The sequence below is a fragment of the Pogonomyrmex barbatus genome, unplaced genomic scaffold (genome assembly GCF_055798465.1).
Source record: "Pogonomyrmex barbatus isolate J1 unplaced genomic scaffold, ASM5579846v1 scaffold1, whole genome shotgun sequence".
Lineage (NCBI taxonomy): Eukaryota > Metazoa > Arthropoda > Insecta > Hymenoptera > Formicidae > Pogonomyrmex > Pogonomyrmex barbatus.
The window spans coordinates 25,329,812-25,350,594 of record NW_028297098.1 but is presented as its reverse complement, the minus strand read 5'-3'; the positions used below and the strand labels follow the sequence as shown (position 1 = coordinate 25,350,594).

At 39.9% G+C, this 20,783-nt stretch overlaps 2 protein-coding genes across 12 annotated transcripts in view; both read left to right on the top strand.

Annotated features, from left to right (window-relative positions):
* Positions 1 to 17: 17 nt before the first annotated feature.
* Hmt4-20 (Histone methyltransferase 4-20) lies at positions 18 to 9,850 on the top strand. Of its 3 annotated transcripts, XM_089079027.1 has the most exons (10): positions 323 to 462; positions 709 to 1,006; positions 1,811 to 2,047; positions 2,134 to 2,299; positions 2,435 to 2,605; positions 2,726 to 2,854; positions 2,937 to 3,126; positions 3,201 to 3,609; positions 3,702 to 5,471; positions 5,630 to 9,850. In XM_089079027.1, the coding sequence occupies exons 3-10, from the start codon at positions 1,830 to 1,832 to the stop codon at positions 6,033 to 6,035; spliced, it is 3,459 nt and encodes a 1,152-aa protein (XP_088935153.1). In that variant the 5' UTR covers positions 323 to 462; positions 709 to 1,006; positions 1,811 to 1,829; the 3' UTR covers positions 6,036 to 9,850. The 3 variants fall into 3 exon arrangements, with proteins under 3 accessions (XP_011637594.2, XP_088935153.1, XP_088935159.1); XM_011639292.3 differs by lacking the exon at positions 709 to 1,006 and having other exon boundaries at positions 18 to 462; XM_089079033.1 differs by lacking the exons at positions 323 to 462; positions 709 to 1,006 and adding an exon at positions 1,013 to 1,658.
* Positions 9,851 to 19,471: 9,621 nt separating this feature from the next.
* Positions 19,472 to 20,783, top strand: part of Ca-alpha1D (Ca[2+]-channel protein alpha[[1]] subunit D) — a 66,919-nt gene continuing 65,607 nt past the window's right edge. For 5 of the 9 annotated variants that reach the window (XM_089078993.1, XM_089079008.1, XM_089078987.1 and 2 more), the window contains exon 1: positions 19,473 to 19,966. The gene's annotated coding sequence lies outside the window, so the exon portion shown is untranslated. Of the gene's footprint in view, positions 19,967 to 20,783 lie in introns of all 9 variants that reach the window. The other 4 variants (XR_016139763.1, XM_089079016.1, XM_089078998.1 and 1 more) reach the window with 2 other exon arrangements.

Below are 20,783 nucleotides of genomic sequence, written 5' to 3'. Positions count from 1 at the left end.
TCGTCGTCGTCGTCGTTGTCGTCGCCGCTGCCGCCGCCGTCGCTGTCGTCGTCGTTGTCGTTCATTGTCGCCGAATCGCGAGAGGGCACGTACGAGAGTGTGGGCACTGTGCGAACGCATATTCGACGTTGCTTACGCACACGGCAGTCTCGGAGTAGAAGGAAAGTGTGCGTTGTGGGTCGCGTCGCGTCGCGTCGCGTTCCATCGCGCTGTGTGTCGTCGTTCGGTTCTGTGCCGTGCCGTGCCGTGCCGTGCTGTCCCGTGTCGTGTTCGCGCTGTGCCCCGTCGCTGTGCCGTGGCGATCCTCCCGAGCCTCCACGTTCGGATACTGCCCAGCCATGATAGCTACCGCGAGCGCGTCTCCGCCGCGACGCGCGAGGCACGTCGGCGCACCGCTCTAGCTTTCGGCGCCCGACCGACCGCAAGATGCGAGAGGTCCGTTCTCGGGAGAGCATCCTCGCGGTAAGTAGCGCGTCATCGCCGACGGCAACGACGATACCCACCCTGGTATATGTGTGTGTGTGTGTGTGTGTGTGTGTGTGTGTGTATATGGTATGTGAGCTGGCGCGCCTATGTATTACGCATATACATACATGTATGTACACATATATGCATGATATGTGTGCGTGTGTGTGTGTGTGTGTGTGTATATATATATATATATATACATACACAATTATATATATATAAATTGTGTATTCCTAAAAGAAAAAAGGAACATCGGCCTGGCATGCCTGGCACCTTCTTCCGCCTCCGCCATTAGGGCCTAGTGCTCTCGCGGACGCTCGCCGTCGCTGTCGCCGAGGAACGACGCCGCGACGAGAGTCGGCCTCCTCCTCCGGGAGGGAGAGAACCGTTATGTCGACGCGCGCCTATAGACCACCTATAGGCCGCCCGGTCGATACGAAGGGACCCGACGAGGCTGCTGCTCCGTCCCGTCTCGCTGTCTCCGTGGCGCTGATTCTCGACAGGAGGGGACAGTTCCCCGATGCCCCCCGATCGTGAGGTGAGGCGACGCCGCATCCCACGGGATCGGGGACGGGAGACAGCGAAAATCCTCCCCGCGACTCGCGGACTCGGGCACGCCGCACGTTTCCCTCCCCTCTCCTTCCTCCCCGCGCCCCCTCTATCTTGGCAAGTTTCTTGGCTCGTTTCGATGGGCTTGGCTCGTTTCGATGGGCTTGGCTCGTCCTCGGCTTCGATTTCAGGTTCAGGTTCAGCCTGTTCGGATTATTCGCCCTCCCGGAGTCGGGCGTGTGCGCTCGAGAGGTGGGAGAGGGAGGGAGGGGGTCTTCCGAGCGGGGTGTCTCTGACACCTGAGTAACAGCTGAGATCTTTACGCTGGGAGAGGCGCGATGTTATCGGACGGCGCGGAGCGATGTCTCTTTGAGAAACGTCGCTAGATCTCTCTGGGATAGAGCCGTCGCTCGAGGCAACATTAGACAATGCTGTGCAATCGAACGCGTAGCGTTCTGGATCGTGTTTCATTTGCGTCCTCTGCTCGTGAATCTGGAGTCATCCGGAGGCCTCGACTGGAGCACGACCACGATGGTGTTCTTCCGATTGATCAGCTTGGTCGCTTCGAGGAGCTGCGTGGAATAATAGCGATGCAACGTGCAAACTCGCCAAACCTGAAGTCTCGATAGAGTTGCGCTGGGGTATATTAACCTCTAATGAAATGCATTAACCTAAATACGCGTGGGGAACAAATCTGTTTAACGCGATTAATTAAAGAGAAGCGCCTTATCTTTCTCTGAGCGCTCTTTATCTTCTTATCATCATTCTATTTTGTCGTGTCTGTCTTTTTCAGTGAAAGTCAGCGTCGCAGAATGGTGGTGGATTACTGCTTGTCGATTCAGACCTCAGCAACTGCAGTAAGAAAGCAGGAGCGAAGGTTAGGTGGCACAGTGGGTGCAAAGATGCAACCCAACAGTGGAGGTGGAGGATGTGGAATGACACCCAAAGAGCTCTCTGACAATGATGACTTGGCAACGTCCCTCGTACTGGATCCCTATCTAGGATTTACCACACATAAAATGAACATTAGGTATTGTCGGAATCATTTGATTTAATTGACGCATCACTTCACAAGTTATATGCAACTACTTACTAAAATTCTTTTTTATCCAACAGGTACAGACCATTGAAGGCAAACAAAGAAGAACTCCGGAAAATTATTTGTGAATTTATTCAAACTCAAAATTATGAGAAAACATACAAGAAATTAATGGGTGGAGATTGGGGTGCACGGCTTCCCCATACAAAATCCAAACAACAGCAGATCAATTTAGAAAATCACGTAAGTTATAGATGTACAATAATATGTGATCATATGTGATCTCATTTTGAAATTAAATTGTTTCATTTACAAAGATCTTTTATCACTATACAAACAATTTTTAAATGTATGTAATAGTTCTTTCCTTTCTTACAGATCAAACGATACCTGCGAGTTTTCGATAAGGATTCCGGCTTTGCCATAGAGCCATGCTATAGATACAGCCTAGAGGGACAAAAGGGTGCTAAAATCTGTGCCACTCGGAAATGGATGAAGCATGATAAAATTTCCTGCCTGGTCGGTTGCATAGCAGAACTTAGTGAAAAGGTGAAAAAGGAGTTTGCAAAACATATAAAAAAAGGAAAATTTTATCGAGTAGTATTTTCATTATTTCTATTTTTTTTTTCTTTATTTTAATACACATCTTTATTTTTTTAATATTTTTAGGAGGAAGCTGCGTTGTTGCATCCTGGGAAAAATGACTTCTCTGTGATGTTTAGTTGTCGAAAGAATTGCGCTCAATTGTGGTTAGGACCAGCCGCATATATAAACCATGATTGTAGAGCGAACTGTAAGGTAAGTAATAATATGAACATTTGAAATTTAAACGTGATTGCGTAAGAATTATTATATAAACTCAAGAATGTTAACTTTGCAGTTTGTGGCGACGGGACGAGACACAGCATGTGTCAAGGTGTTGCGTGATATCGAGGTGGGCGAGGAAATCACATGTTTCTATGGGGAAGATTTCTTCGGCGATGGCAATTGTTACTGTGAATGTGAGACTTGCGAGAGGCGAGGAACCGGCGCTTTCGCGAGTCAAAAACCGGGCGAAGAACTGTCGTCTGGTATGCTGAAGATTTATTTACAAGAAAAAAAAAATACTAACGTTCATCACTCATCTACTTTTCCGTTTTTATAGGTTATCGTCTGAGAGAAACAGATAATCGAATCAATCGAACTAAACATCGACAGCAGCCATTAAATAGAAACAAACAGCAAGCTGATACTGCTCTCACCGAAAGAAATGCAGTTCTGGTTGGAAATGCGGCAGTCGCGCCTCAGTCTCTCAGTATGAAGGAGCTGCGACGCAAAGGGCTCACCAAATATGACGCAGAACTGCTGATTGCGCAAGGCTGCCGTTTTTCTGATATCAATCAGCAGCAGCCGACAATCAACAACGGCGAGAATATGCTGCAGACTCGACCACATCCCTCTGCGATCGCGACTTCTGTCACGAGGAGTCTCCGGAACAAACAAATGTGCAAGTTTGACGGCAGTACTGGTGACGGAAGTGTCATGAAGAATACTCAATCGCTCAGAGCGTCTAGGTAATTTATTTGATTCTTATGTTGTGTGCGATTATGTTTCACTTTTACACATGTTTAATTTTAAACCGATTCTATGTTTTTTGATTCTGTAGACTTCACAAGAGAACGGAGTCGAAGAAAGGAAAAGTCGGTATGAAATCTGCATCACCCTGTCTCAACAATCCCGTTGTGAAAGATACGGAAGTAGTGGATATAGGTCATCGAAAGGATGACTCTGACAGAGTACCAGTGCATAAGGAAAGTTTATATTCGCGATTACAAAAACATCATCTGCCAAACGCATCGGAGGCAGACCGCGATTTCTGCGTGGAACAACCACGGTGTACCACGGCGGAGGAATCGAACGAAAATGCCTGTCCGCTGCGATTGACGGAGGTGGAAGATACCGGGGAGTTGAACGGTGATGGCGACTCGGCGGAAGACGAACGGGGAATACCGAATCTCACCGCGGAAGTCGATCCTGAGGCAATAGATAACGTTAATTCTTCCAATTACAAAAAAGGACATTATAGTACAAACGCCTGTGATTCAATCCGATTAAGTTCCAGTTCTCAAGCTCATGTATCACGCTTACATACCGCGGAATTGATTCCCGAGGACACGGATTGTCACTCGAGGGACTATCATCATTCTTTATCGCCCGTGCGGCATAAGGAAAACGAGAACAATCTTTGCGATACCGTTGAGCGGACAAGTAGCGTTAACAAACGTTCCAGATCCCACGGTAAACGACTCTCCTCGACGGACGAACGAAATGATCGTAAGACGCCAAACGAAGAGTCGTCTTGCGAGTTCGAGGACGACGATTCGTTGCCAGTCGAAGAAAAGAAAACGTTGCAATCTGAATTCCAAGAGAACGATATCTTACATGAGACGAGCTCCCGATCAGATGACGAATGTTGCGATATAAATTCTACGAAGGTAATTGCAGTGCGGAAGTACGCTATGGAGAAGGAAGTGGAAAGTGAAGGTTGCGAAAGTCCGATCATGTTGGCAACGGGTCGCTCGGACAGTGTCGAGTTTTGTGAACTAAACTCTGAAGGAATCGTAGAGGCGAAAGATGATACCAAGAACGTGTTAAAGTGTTATAATGATACAGTTTCAAATCTTGGGGAAGAAGAGAAGAACATTGTGACGAAAAGTGACGCGTGTGTCGCGAGCATCGATACTGGCATCAGATCCAGAATGGCGATGTTATGCGCGACGGAGAGGGACTCCAGAATAAATATTACGGATGGAAATAACACAGCGATCTTCAATAACGTAGACACTATGAATTATAATAGCGATCTAACCGGCCATAGAAATTTAGACGACAATCACGATTCTGCATCAATGAAGAAATCAACATCTAGACGGAAAGATCACGCTTCAGACACATCTTCGAAATCGTCTCGTAAATCACAGAAGAGACTTTCAAGCGCCAAGTCGAAATATGGGATGTTGACAGAAGGTGTTCAGGATGATTTAAAGAGTCATAGCAAGGGAAAAAGCAAGAACAAATCTATCAAAAGCCAGAGAAGGGATCGACAGAGATCGGCGACAGCCGAGATAGGGGAAGCCGACGACGACTCGGGTATCCAGGGCGATATCTACGAGTTCAGTGAGAAGGAGAGCAATTTAGAGGATATCGGCATATTATCCATAATCAGACGCGGCAAACACGACTCCCGTCACGCCTCGATTACCGTGTCGCCTGTGCAAGAGGTGCAATGCAATGACGAGTACAATAAAGCCGAACCACCGGTGTTGGTTCCGGAGGAACCGTGGCCTCCAACTGTGTCCCAAAGCGAACACGGCACAGAATCCAACAGCGGTGTTCAGTCTAAAATAAACTGTGATGTTGAAGTGAGCTTGGAACGGTAAGTATGTGATGAATACGTTTTCATTGCATTAAAAAATTATTTTCATTGTTTAAAATATTGATGTGAATTAAGAGTTTCTAGTATTTTAAGATACTGTATTTTGATAAGATCTTTCTTAAGTCAAGTTGAAATTAAATCGAAGGGATTTCTTTCAGATTGACAGCCTACGAAAATAATGGCAGTACGCGAAAATCAACCCCGTCCGAGTGCCAATGGCGAACAAGCAGTTCGAGCGATTGTCGAGTTTGCCCGGTGACGCCGGAGAGAACCGGCGGTCGATTAAAGTTGACGTTGCGCATGAAGCGATCGCCAGTGCTGGACGACATCGTTGAGTCCGGCACCAGCGGTCTAAGCGAGGATAGTTACGAGCCTGAATACGAGGTGTTGCGCGTCGAGGGATTAGAGAGACGCAAACGCCGGAAGAAGCATAAGAGCAGAGACCGCGAAAGACGGCATAAGAAGTCACGCGAGTTGAATCTCGATCCACCGCCGCCGCCCATGAAAAGATTACGCTTGATTCTCGGCAACGAGACGCGCACCATCGATCTAACGCACTCTTAACAGCTATAATTCCTTCCGCCTCCCTCGACATGCCCCCATCGTCATGACGCGCGTGTAATATCAATTTCATTACGATATATAGACTATCTTTTTAAATATAATTAAAAACTGAAGATCATCCAGGACAAGTTAGGCCTCCTCGTCCTACGACATGTGACAGCGAGTTCATATCGAACTTGAAGATAATTTTCACGATGAAACTTGATTTAGTGTTAGAGCTAGTATCACTATTTCCTTATCTTTCTCATTCGCTCTTTCATCTATCTTTCTCCCTGTCTTTTCCTCTCTTGTAATCTTCGTTATTTAAATCTTCTAGTAATATCTTATTCTTCTAATAACAACGAATCTCTGAGGGCCTATCGAGATATCGTAAACGAGAAAAAAAACGTGTAGATGGAAGAATTTTTAGATCGAGTACATGTTTTTCCTGTAGAGTAAAATATCGTACAAATCAGAGCTATAGTACGTGAATACTTATCCAAACGTTGTACACAATTCCATAGAGATTGATAAAGTGCTTTAGCGTACTCTAAATAGATAATTCTTATTGATTTTATTGGAGCCAAATTGAGTGTATCTGTTATTTTTCGAAATTTAAAGTATCATCTATGATGAAGAAGTATATCGAGTTACAGAATTTTCAAAAATTCTATTTCTTTTCGCATTTCTTTTCCTTTAGATAGTTGTCTCCTGATGAACTATACCGTATATGCAACAGATTGTATCGATCTCGTATTTCGTGAGATATAAGCGTATTCGAGTTAACTCTTACAAACTGTATCTCAAATTGTCTCTCAGTAGCGAATCATTTCGTAAGATAATTCTTATTATCGTTACTTTCTGCGTGGTACTCCAAAACGGAGAAGGACGAAGGAGGAGGAGATCCCTATACTTATACTATGTATAATAATTATCTAACTGATTAAAAGAAAAAAATTTAGCTAAATATTAGTTAGCATTATATTATAATCGCTATTCTCGAACAAAGGGTCAAAAATATCATGTGGAAAACCTTGTAAATATTGCTTATATATATATATATATATATATATATATATTATAAGAAATTTATATTATATATATATTCTGTATTTCGGTGTATTACAATGTCTTTCGATGCGAGTTGCAGGCAGGCATCGCATTGCATATATCATTGTATACGGAATACACCGGTCACACGATACTGTAGTAAAATATTATAAGGAAGAGGGTCTCATTCGCGCGGCACATCGTTTTCGCTATATTACACGCCATTAGAATTCGAATGTCCATTGCAAATGAGGAGTCGAAATGACCCTTGTGCATAAGACATTGCCATCTGTTCCACATCACTTTTGTTCGCGAACGAAAGTACGATGCGCGAGGATTAGAGAAGTGAAACTCGCGTTATTTGAAATTTGATCGATGTAAATTGAAACGCAATTTTATTCCATATCAAGTATAAAAATATCATATTTTTTTCTAATTCAATACATGGAAAAATGTAAAATACGAGTTTTGCTTCTTATCAAATTGGAAAGGAAGTGGTATTGCCTTTTCAAAAGTTTCAGGAATAAAAATAGTCCTAAGTGATAATACAATCGAGATTAATCTTCGCTGTTCAAGAAAATTATTACAAAACGATATTACTTCATTTCCAATTTGATATCCGTTGTGGATATTCCTCATATTGTTAGAACACTCACGGTAGAAATTATTGAAGTTTTCAAAATCTGAAATGTGATATCGCAGAAGTTTGAAAGGAGCTCTGTATGAAGTAAGAGTTATGCGACACCTTTGTTCATTGTATGTCGAGATTTAGTTAAAACTCTCATTTTGTCGAATGGGCCGTTACTCGTGTTCAATCTCGATTATTTGGTATGCGAATTATTTGCAAGTAATAATAAAGAGAAAATTTGTCAGGTACGTTTGTCGGATGAGCTCTGGAAAATTAGAAATGACTTTGCATTGTGTTGTATATAGCAATGAAAATTACGTACCGCAAAGACAAATACATAGATTGTACAGGTCATTGATTTTTTTTCTAAAGGAAATTACTCGAATACGATATAGATTAGACACGCAGAACGCAAGAAAAATTATTTATAAATTGATTATTTATTGTTCATTTAACGATAACAAATTAATTGTATGAGGTTAAAAGTGCATGATAGTTAAGCTAATTTTAATTAATATCCATCTAAATTATTGTTTTTTTAATTATAATATATGCTATTTTGCTAAATTTCTGAACGATTAATCTCTCCTCGTTGAATCAAATCTTCCTTTCTTTGAAAAAAGGAGAAATTGTATAATTGTTTGTAGATTCTACAAAGAAAGAAGATATTAATCTTATTTTCCTATACACACATATACACTACTATACATACATACCTCTATATCAGAAAAATAATTAAAAAAAAAAAAATAAACGCTGCATTTGCCAAATTGCAATTTTTCTGATAAACATTCAGGATTGAATGCGTAATGTTAGTTAATAATTTAATAATTGCTTGATTTATTCGGAATCTAAAATTTGACTGGAAATTATGAAACAATTGATAGTAATTGATAAGAAAATTAATTGTTAATAATAGAGAATATTGGTGCATTTGATTAATTTTTATATCACTAAACGATTGATCGCAATTGATAACTGAATCAATTTTTAATTAACAATAAATAGAAAAAAAGGGATGTTCTTTTGAACTATTTGATTCTTGATTAAAATTTTTAAAAAGTAATTATCTGTATTATATATAATTGATTCCTTGATTCGCATTAAAGTTGAACAAAATATAATGGAAATTGCTTTTAATATAATTTAAAAATCGCTTCAGAAAGGTCAAGGACTTATAAATGATTATATAATTATTATTTAATAAGCGCGACATTATTCGAAGATTATTCGCCGACGTAGCTTCACTCATCGTGTAATCGTAAGGATGCTTTGTTAACGATATTGTTGCATGTTTGTAGCGGCCCATTTCGAGAATATTTTCTACGAGATGCACACGAGGGAAAATTACCACTCGATATTTTTTTCTCTTTATTCGCGATTTGTATTGTGATTGCGATACGCGACGAGTCGATACGCGATCGACTCGAAACGTTTCTTTGTTTTTCTCAGAAGGGAAGGGAAGAGGAAGAGACGATGAAGGAAAAAAGAGAACGGATATCTTCTGGGATATATAAGGAAATTTTTTTTCGAAGAGTTTCTATTCGTAACAGAAGTTCTGCGTCGCGATTTATTTCCCGAACCAGCGTCGATGTCGTTCTCTTTCATTTTTTCTTTTTTTTTTTTTTTTTTTTTTTTTCTTTTTTTTTTTTTTTCTTTTCCTTTAGCCCTTTAGCAAACGCTTTAACCCTCATTCGTTATCGGCAGAATTTTTGTCTCACTGCCATTAGGACAATGATGTTAATTCGTACGTTTGGATTAATCGTTTGTGAGAGCACGGAATATAAGAAGAGTCGTAAATCGCATCCCCTACGCGAGACACTCCTAACGATCATTGTTATAGACGAATTTCGGGCACGAATTGAGGAGCACGATATTTTGTGAGTCTCCTCCGAGAGTAGCCCGAAAAAGAAAGAAAGGAAGGAAGGAAGGAAGGAAGGAACGAAGGAAGGAAGGAAGGAAGGAAGGAAGGAAGGAAGGAAAGAGAAAGATGAGTTTCTTTTCTTTCATAGAAGACTCGCGACCGCGCGCGGCGCGTACATTGTAATTATACATATTACCTTATTTGTTGAGCGAAAGATATATAGAAATGTACATTGTCATTATTATTTTCTACGGATTAAGGAACCATAATAAATGAATCGCATAAACGTAATAACATCCTCTCAGTTATTCATTCTCCATTTTTTGTTAATAAAAAGAAACATTTGAAAAATAGTAATCTTTTTTTATTAATTTATCCTTTTTTTTTTTAAGAGAATTAAATGAGAGATCATACATATCAATATCATTTTTGAGTCTTATTCTAAATTTTCTTGTTAAATTTGGTTTAAAATTTATTTAAATTTTGTAACTTTTAAATAAAGTCACTGATGATTTTATCGATGATTAGTAAAATTAATAGTTACTTTACCTAAAAAAATGCAAAATTTCAAATCGAAAATTTGATTTTTCTTGTAGTATTTGCAAATTTACAGAAATATATTTTAATGATTCTTTGGAAATATCAAAAAATATGAATTTTTATTTAGTTCTTTATTTGATTCTGTTGAGTGAAAGAAAGATGAATTTTACAGACATTTCAAAGGATCATGGAAATAGCATAATTTAATTGTAATTGTAATGTAATTGTAATGACAATTATAATTAACATAAAAAGTACAATTCAATTATAATAAAAATATAAATATAAATTTAAGATATTTAATTGTGTTAAAGTATTTAAAAATTTAAGATTATAAATTCTTTTATCGTACATAAAAGAATTAAATTAAAGATTTTAACGATTATTAAGATTTTAATTTTGTCCAATAGAGAATATTAAAAATAAAATTTAATTTAAAAATAAAATTAGATTGTTTTTTTTCCAACAATATAAAAATTTTTCTTTTTACTGCAGTAGAATTGATAAAATATTAATTACAATTTTAATTATTAGTGACACTAATGATATTAAGCTATTTGAAATAAGATTAATTCGATAAATCGTTGTAAAAACTTTTAATAATTTAATTAAATCAATTATTAATTAAATCAATGATGTAAAACTATTTCTAAAAGGAAGATATAGCCCAACACAAATAATTTAAATTTAATTTTTGAAAAGTATAATTCTTTTTTTAAAGATAATATTTTGTTTCTCCAATATTTCTTTCTTTTGAAATGATTATTGAACAAGAATATATTTTTCTTAGTAGAATTATATTAAATTTCTTCATATAAACAAATTATATTTGTTTGATGCATGAATTATATTTGTTTAACACTATAATTGTATTTCAATATTTATATGTATATTTTATTTCAATATTTATATAGCATATTTACATGTGAAAATAATTTCTGAAAAAAAAAGAACATTTTTTTTTATGTAGTTATGAATATGTGTAATACCGAGCTGTTTCTTCGCGCAGATGCATTTGTGGATCCTAATTTCTTTTCTTATTAATAATATTACAAAAATCATTAAATGGCATAAGACTTTTATACTCAATTTAATCTTTATCTGAAAGGTGAAGTAAATTGTAATCTGCAAATTGTAAGAATTTATCCTTTATAGCAATGTTCTTGAGGAAACTTCTTGCAAAAGTAAGTTTTCTCTTACGAATAAAAAACACAAAAAAGTTCACAATAAAAAATCGCCTCTAAAAAATTTTTAAGTTCCAAAAATCAAAAAATTATTCTATTAATTATGTTTACATAAGTTTATTTATTTTTTCTGCTAATAATAAAATTTATTAAATAGAAAATCATAAACGTTATTATATTTTATCTAATTGTGATTTTAATAAATAATATCTAATTGTAAGTTGAATATATAAATTAAAATTTTAAGGATTTTTTGACGATCACTCTGCAATGCTTTGCGATTCTCATTATAAAAACATTATTTTGTAATGTTATGTGTACACAATTTTTAATAATCTGAAAATTGTATATAAATTTAAAAATAATTTTGTCAGGCAAAAAATAATTATATATGTAAAGCATGATGATAATAATGCAACAATTGTTATTCTAGCAATAAATTTGAATGTCCTAATTATTCCAATGGTTCAATAAAATTATTTTCATATTTCTATCTGGTCATATTTTTGATACTCCAGCAAAATTGTTCTTTCCGTCCGCAGCAATATAAAATTATTGATATTCTGATTTCCCAAGCAATTTTTAGCTTCTCTTTCCGCTCAGATATATTTCTACTAAAACTGTATCACACCGATCGAGATTATATTCTTTTAAAAGAGCGATTCCAATTAAGATTTCTTCATGACATCTTAAAACAGTGTCAAAGATGTCGTGAATCAGAATCACTTAAGACGACTTAAAGATTATATATATATATATATAAATATCTTCTTTCTAGCAGTCTACAAGTTATCTTAGAAATTTTAAGACGTCTCTTAAATGACTTCCAGACGTCATAATATTTCCTGGGAGTGCTCTGACAATAAACTTTGCTCAAAATTAGACTCAATCGATCAAGTCATCGATATGTTTGACGCCACTTAGGCGGTGTTCGTCGTATTTTATCATCATGCTTTATTAGTGGGCCAGCTAGAAGTGATAAATAATGTTTACTCGCGGGGATACCCGGTAACAATGTATCGTCATCTACTAAAATACACGGCTCGCACCGGCTTTCCGGAAAGTCGATACAGTTCGACCAACTTTTCCTCTATTATTGCAAAGCGCGCGAACAAGAGACCAGTCGATAGGACTCATTCTCACGAATTGACTGCTCATCAGATAGGGAATAAACCACGATGTCTGCATGCCGCGCGCGCATTCTGCGGGTGCGAATGCTGCGGAAAGCGGAATTTAACGCGGCTCCCGGGGACTTGTTTTTCTCTCTCTTTCTCTTTCTCTCTCTCTCTCTCTCTCTCTCTCTCTCTCTCTCTCGTCGCCAATCGAACCGGGAACGCGTTACACATGCATCATCCTCGCAGTAAATAGCGATCGCGTGTGTAACGCCGAGAGTATGTCGCGAACGCTTTCCAAGAAACACCAGTTGACGCATAAAACGCCTGGCGTTTGTACAACATTGTATAATTATCTAATTTTGCTCTCTGCATAAGTCATCTCGTGGGAGGAACGCGTCCGGCGAGGAGAATCGTTCGACATCCATTTAAGTTTTTCCAAGTTGCATCTTATCCCTCGTCGTTTCGAGTTTCTATTTATTTCAAGTTTCCCGACGCGATTTGAAGAAAGTAACGTCTCCCTGGTCCAATAACGCGATTCGATATCGCGACGCAAACTTTCTGTTATATAAGCGAAAAGAAGTGACAGCTTCGATCCTTCTGATCGAGATAAATTTTAAATTCGTTTGTAGCCAGCGTGGTAAATTAATTTCTCCTCCTCCGTTCGCGTTGTCGGGTCGATCGGATCCCGTCGGTTTTAATCCCGTCAGAATCGCGGAAACGCGATTGGAAACGCTCTCCGGCTGTTCGTTCAGCGTCAATTCACATAGAAAAAAGAATTAGTGTTAAATCAAGAAACTATACATCATATACATATTCTCATATACATATAAGCAAGAATATTATAATCTTCTTAGAAAAATTTTAGAAAAATCAAATCTTGATTTGGTTGAATTTATATTGAATTTATATTGATTGAGTATCAATATTCTCGTAAATAAGTGAGAATATTATTTTCATATGGAAGATTCGTAGTCTTGAGTTGAGCAAGAATAACACTTGCATCAATGTAAATTCAATCAAACCAAGAGAACAATTTTTAAGAAGATAATATTCTTTAAAAATTTGTTTGATCTTTTATTTAGCTCGCTTTTGACTGTCGCCTTAACTCTTCCTCGCTCGTGCATATATCGAGTTCAACTGTCGATCTATCAAGTTTTTTAATATTCTTATTTATGTATGAGAATATTCGTCTTGACTTAATAGACGGATATTTTTTTTTTCTGCGCGAGGATCGAAATTCGAGAATCACCGGCGAGAAGAGACGGGGGAGGCGGCGCGGCGCTCGCCTCGTCGTCGGATAATATTAAATCCCCGGTCTGTGTGACGCCTATTATTGCGTGACGGCCTGCCGCGGCGGGCCGCGTTGCGAATGCCGTTGCGTCGACACGCACACACGTCTCGTCGGGTGTGACCTACATGATATCCCATTATGCGACGCAAGTGTACCACCGTCGTGTCGCAGATAAACGAGGGTCGCGCGCAAAGAGGGTCGATCTCGGCGGCGGGTGCCCCGCGTGCCATTCAGGGACGTTATCCGCCGACCGATCGTATATTTAGGGAAAACACGGAGAGGCTGTAAACCGCACGCTCGTCGAACCGGGGACCGACCCGCAACTTTCGCGGCTCGTCCTCCTAGAAATAATTGCCGCACGGCCGGACGTTGAAATGTTGACGAACTCATTAACGTACGTCATTGTTTCCTGAACGCGCTGAATTGATAAATCGAATCGGATAACTAATCAAAATGAAACAAACGTCCCGCCGCTCGATCAGCAACGCTGGCGTCAATATTTTGTGCGATTTAGACAGAGAGAGAGAGAGAGAGAGAGAGAGAGAGAGAGAGAGAGAGAGAGAGAGAGAGAGAGAGAGAGAGAGAGAGAGAGAGAGAGAGAGAGAGAGAGAGAGAGAGAGAGAGAGAGAGAGAGAGAGACATTGAAAATGACGTCGTGGCAATTATCCACGCTGATTTTAATTAAATCATTCCGCCGCGGAAATATTTTCCCTTATCATATACAGCGATACCTCATCTGTTTTGTAATTCACAATCTCGAATTACAATTAACATACTCGTATTTTATTTTTGTAATACGTTGCTTGGAAGTTTTTCCCGACCGTTACGTTAATCAATCAAATTCAATGTCAATTATTAATATTTTATCCGCCCCAGGTTTTTTTTTTCTTTCGCAGCGGATATTGGTTGCGAGACGATTTTTATTTTGTCGCGTGGCCAATGTTCTTTTTTTTTTACAGATAATATTTCTGTCCCCGCGACTTTACATAATATCAGGAGAAGAAGATGACGTGTGGCGGAGTCGAGGCGGGACTTAAACTGTCCGTATAAACTGATATTTCTTACGGCGTAATTTCATGATCGATCGCACACCCTATAAAAATACGCATCCCATCGTATACGCGATGATGTTACGTAGTAACTGCGACAATAAACGTAACGTTACAATGTTTTTCACGTTTTAGCCTGATTTCCCTGAGGCATAATGCATGTGCATCTCCTACGAGCGATTATCATTTAATAAAATTTTATTTGGAAAATTTATATAAAATTCATTTAATTTTCACGTTATGTTTCACTTTACGTTCAACGTTCTCCTCAGATTTTCTTGAATCCGCCACGAACAGCGCGCTATTTCAAATAAAAAGATATTATTAGTAGGAAAAAGTGGAGTAAGATAATGACTATAAGACTTAACAATTTTTCTTAATTTCTGTTATGCCATAAAGGTAATGATTTATTATTTTCAGAATTATTAAAGTCTTGTAATTTATAAAGTTGAAAAATTGATAAATAAATTAGAATTTTTGAAAATTTACGCTTTTAAGAGCATGTCAATTTTATCATCTTACTCATAAGATAACTTTTAATAGTAATATAATAAAAGATCATGTTTCATGTAAAAATTCAAATTGATATTTTATAATAAAAAGATAAAAAGATTTATTGTAAATAAACTTCTTATTCCGAAATTTATTTTGTTACTTTTATTTAATCTCACACATTGCGTTTATTATTAATTTAATTATTTTATTTGATACCGATTCTAATAATATTTCTTGCTTAATAGAATTTTTATTTCAGACTCGGACGATTCTTTTGGGACATAAGAAGATTAGGAACGAAGCATTGGTACGTGAGGTGGAAACAAAGCGAGAGGCTTATCCACTTTTCGATCCCCCATTTAGCAAATAAATTTCCCTCTCGTGTAACGTTAAATATCGGAATTTACAACCTTAAAATGGATCGGACCCAAACAAGGGTCAAAACTCGCAGAAAAACGTAAATGTTTATGTCGTTACAACTTTATCTTTTTACGAAACTCATCCTACTTCATCGCATACGTAAAGCAATGGTCGCATTTTGGAAAATCCAAATATTTTTATGCAGACACAAAAAATTTTATATTTAATTATACATAAAAAAAAGAAATTCTGAAGTTACTTAAATCTCATATTCCATATGAAAACAATTACGAACGAGAACTTAAACGGAAAGAACAAGTTTGCTAACAAATCTGAAAATAATTTTGTTGGACCTTCAAAAATTATGTACGACGTTTAAATCGGTTGCTAGAACATTATAAATTTTTGCAGTATTATTTTCATGCTTAAGCGTCCTACATAATAAATTTTAATAGTCCAACAAAATTATTATTTTCAGATCTGTATCCGGCCTTGCCAGCAAAACTGTTCTCTCCGTGTATAAACATAGGAACTTTATTTTAATTTCCATATCATCGCCCACATACGTAATTAATTTTTACTTTTGCCGTTTTTTCTCTCTTTCCGTCTTGAGAGGTACGAAGGCTCGCGTTTCGTCGTAAAGGGCGAGAGGATGGCCAGTGGACGGTGGACGCGACAAAGCGCGAAGTTCTTTGCTAAATCATCCGCCTCTGTGCCCCGCGAATCACGAAGAGTAAACTCACGCGGCGAGCGCGACGTCGGGAAAGTGGGTCGGCTGAAATGGGTCGAAAATAAATTTTTCCGCTGGCCGTCATCATCGTCGTCGTTTCATCGAGGAAGCGTTTTCTCTCGCACGCGTGGTCCATCGTCTCGTATCTCGTACGTATCTCGTTGATTTTCCTCCTGTCTCGTTCTCACGTTCCTCTCGTTTCAGCACCAATCTTACGCAAACTAATTAATAAAAATCTCACGAAGGGATTTTTATGATTCTTTTTTCCTTTTAAAAAGAATTAGTTTAGCGGAAAAGAACGTGTCAAGATATATCAAAGATGTGGAATTTGAAAATTGTGTGAAGAAACGTGCGAATAACGTACGAATAACGTTGTGGAATAACGTGCGAACGTAACTTTGTCCGGCAACTTTGTCAACGACAATGATATTGATAACGGTAATTACTGGCTCAAGGAAAAATTTACGTTAATTGGGTAATTATGCAATTTGCATTAAGTTATACAATTTTGTAATTATATAATCTATACATCTGACCTCATACCACATTAATATACATATATATATATATATATATATATATATATATATATATATAATATCTAAATAATAGCTATAAAATAAAATTTTTGTTTCTTTTTAATTTAGAGTTTTCTGTTTCAAACTTTTTCACTGATCTTGACATTTATGGCAAAAATTAATCTCATAAATATATTAAACAAGTAATAAAAGTCTGCCTAGATAGAAAAATGAAAAAAATGAAAAACGCCGAGTTGCGCGAAGTGATATATGAAGTTTTACTACCTTGTGTCTGACTACTGAATGTTATGTGTTACTGGTATTCTTATCTATATAATCCTTACTGCTTATCGGATGCCATTAGCAGTTAGTAACAATGGTGATATATTAGATGCAAGAAAAGAAGTATTAAAATATGAAAAGAGTGGAAAAAGAAGAGATTTATATCGTGTAGTTATTATTAAACAATTATAAATTATCATTATCAATTCTAGAACAAGAATATCCTTATAAATATAATAAATAAAGTATAAGTGAAAATATTGATTTTTTTATACTAGAAAGAATCAAATAAGCGGTAAAAAGAAAGAATGCTAGTAGCACGTGATACTAATAGTCAGACATAACGCAGTAGTAAAAGCTGATATATTTGCTTCACAATAAAATTTTGGAATCTCTTTTTCATTCATATGTATTTTAATTCAAACATCTCTTTATTAATCTTCTAATAATTATATCTCTATAATTCATACAACTAACAATTATATTGCAAACGCAATAAAAATTTGGACTCTTGAAATGGCAAAAAAAAAAAAATCCGGAATTTAAATTACAAAGCAAGCATTTGAAGTGCATTATGCCTGACTACGAACATCACATACTACTAGCGTTCTTCCTTGCATAATTTTGTCCACTTGTTTGATTTATATCAGCAATAATCACTGATATTGTCAATATGTGAAAATAGCGAAGAGAGAAAGGATTTATATCGCAATTAGAAATTATTGTTAAAACCTGTTGATAATAAATCCCGATGTAAATTTGGCGAGTAAAATGTACATAAAAATAAAAGAGAGAGAGAGACTCGTCAATTTTCTCCAAGTACCCCCCGCTTGAAATCCGCCACTGTTCCGGCACAGGGGTTCTGGCAACACATTTACCACCGCCACCCTCGGTATGGTCGGCTATATCGCTCACACGCGCTCGCATCGTCTCGCGGCGTCTCGCACACCGGACTCCGGGAGCGGGGGTGGGCGTCGCGACGCCAGGCGTCGCTGGCGTCGTGCCGGCGGCATATCATCCGAGTGCAGAGAGCGTGGAGTGCCGTCGTGTGCCGTTGTCGTCGTGTTGCCGTCGCCGTCGCCGTCCAGCCTGTGCGTCGCGTCCGCGGAAAACGGGTTCCCCGTTCTTCGCCCGCCCCGATCGGACAACGCCGTCGTCGTCGTCGTCGTCGTTATTCCCCGTGCGGGGAGTCGTTCGTCGGACTTTTGGGACCACCCCGGCGCGCGCCACCGAGAAGAAACGTGTACGCGGGGCGAAATCCCAACACGGTGGAATGCGCGTATATATAGGAGAAGGGAGCACTGGCCGTGCGGGTGCTCGAGCGAGACAGAAAGCGGTGCAGTGACATCGGGGTTGCTCGCCGTGAGCCGCGAAGGGTGGCGAGGCCGAGGGGGAAGCAGCGCGAGAGGGCAGAAAGACGAGAAGCGGTCGGGTCGCCGCGCGAGGGAGGAAGACTCGAAGAGACGAGGATCTCTCTTTCCCCGTCGTCGGCATCGTTGTTTTCGTCGTTTCCCGGCGTCACGAAGGCGAGAAAAGCGCGGCGTCCGAAGGAAGGGAAGGAAATCCGGGATTGATCCGACTCGGAGACGATCGTAGACGCCGCCTTTCGAACGTCGAACGACGTCGTCGTCAAGCGCGACAACATCTCTTCTTCCTCTCGGTGTCCGCGCGCGCCGGAAGCGCTCGAGCGCGCCGGGCGGGAGTCTCGTTACCGGGAATTGCGTGCACCGAGAGTCCGTTACATTGAGAAGGGTGCGTGCCGCTCATCTCGAAGATGCCGTATATGTAGAGGAAGCGCGTAACGCGCACGCACGCACGCACGCGGGATCGGTCTTTACCTCTCGCGAGAGAGCGGTGTCGCGCTCGCGCTCTCCCTCTCTCTCTCTCGTCGGCGCGTATGTGCGAGAAAGAGAGGCCGCATATATATAAATATAATAGAACGCACCTAGATATCTATTTATAAGTTTACACGAGGCGAGAGAGGCCGCGCCGAGAGAACCGAGGGACCGCGATAGTAGAAGGAGGTGGCGGGACGGAGATAGAACGTTGGCGAGAAGAGGAACGGAAAGGGAAGCCCGTAAAGAGGAAAAGAGAGAGAAAGAAAGAGAAAGAGAGAGAGAGAGAGAGAGAGAGAGAGAGAGAGAGAGAGAGAGGGAGGGAGGGAGAAATAAGCAGAAGGAGAGAGCGAGCTAGATAGAAAAAGTGAAAAGGAGTGGTGGCGGAACGTGTGACGGTGGTGCGCCCGCGCTCGGTTTTCCCCACGTCTTTCGTCATAATTGTGTACCGGTCGTCGTGCCTGGTGTTAGTGGTGGTAGTAGTGGTGGTGGTGGTGGTGGTGGTGGAGGTGGTGGTGGTGGTGGTGGTGGCGGTGCTGCTGCCTCTGGTGGTGATGGTGGTGGTGTTAGCGATGGTGGTGTTGGTCTTGTAGTACAGTGGGTGCTCTCGCGCTGTGTCCAGGAGGTAGCGAGCGGCCACGAGGGAGGTGTTGTTAGGCGAGATACACACGCGCGACGCGCGCGTGCGGAAGGAACGGGAGAGGAGGGAGCGAAGCCTCGCGGACGCGAAGAGGGTGCGTTGCGCCCTGCGTAAGCCGCGGAAGTGGAGCCGGGTCGTGGGGCCGGCGCGAGCGGGCCGGGAGGAAGGCAGAGGCTAGAAGCCGGAGGGAAAGGGCGAATCTCCTCTCGCGGCGAGGCAGCGCGGCAGCAGTGAGCGATCTCGCGGGGCCGCGCGCGAGTGCGAGTGCGAGTGCGAGTGAACGCGCGGATATGACGAGCGGATACGCCCGGCGGCTCACGTGATACGCAACGAAATCCGCCGTGCTCCGCCGCCGCCGAGGAAGATATGTGGTAAGTGCGATCCCGCCGTCCCCTCCTCCCCCTCCCCTCCTTCCCACCCCTCTTCTGTCTTTTCTCATCCTCGAGGAGATCGACGGAGGGATAGCTCTCTCGGCGTCGAGGATCGACGGAAGTGCTGATGAAAATTAAAGAGCGATAAAATATCATCGCGGGATCATTGACGTCGATCGACGAGACTCTACGAGGTGTCGTTTCGATGCTGATTTCGGACTACATGCGTTGGAATCGCCTCGAGGAGACGCGCAAAGAGGAACATGCTAATCGATCAATTTCGAGATCCGCGAAGATCGTGACCCACAAATGAGCATGCTCAGAAAGCACGTTAACAAATTTATATATGGACGATGTGATTTGAGAATTGGACTCGATTTTTCTTTAAAATAATGAGGATCTCGGTGGGTTTCGGGAGGAATTGAAGATTGATTAAAATCAATCTCATCTTGGAATGATGATTTCTGCTTTTTCATTGATGCGAACACGAGGGACTCTGTGTCTTGTCTTGTGATTTTTAAAAATTGTTAAAAATTCCCGTTTTCCTTCGGTCATTTTTGTTCGATTGTTGCATCGTCCAAAAGAAATTCGTGAGATTATGTAAGACCATCGTATCTTTTCTCTAACATTTTATGAAATTGTTTAATTTGACTAGACTACATGAAGTAGGTCGCTGATCCTCGAATTTCAATATCGACATTCCGTTTTTTAATTTCGTTGCATATTAAATATTTATTGATCATTGAATAGCAACACGTTATACAAATTCAATCATAACGTGATAAGAAGGTAGAATTATTCGTAAAGACAGGAAATA

What these genes read in the sequence shown, in the direction of transcription:
- Hmt4-20 (XM_011639292.3), top strand. Translation starts at nt 1,830, where the DNA reads ATGGTGGTGGATTACTGCTTGTCGATTCAGACCTCAGCAACTGCAGTA. An exon ending in CAATCGCTCAGAGCGTCTAG is followed by an intron (nt 3,610 to 3,701) that starts GTAATTTATTTG and finishes TTGATTCTGTAG; the next exon opens with ACTTCACAAGAGAACGGAGT. An exon ending in GTTGAAGTGAGCTTGGAACG is followed by an intron (nt 5,472 to 5,629) that starts GTAAGTATGTGA and finishes GATTTCTTTCAG; the next exon opens with ATTGACAGCCTACGAAAATA.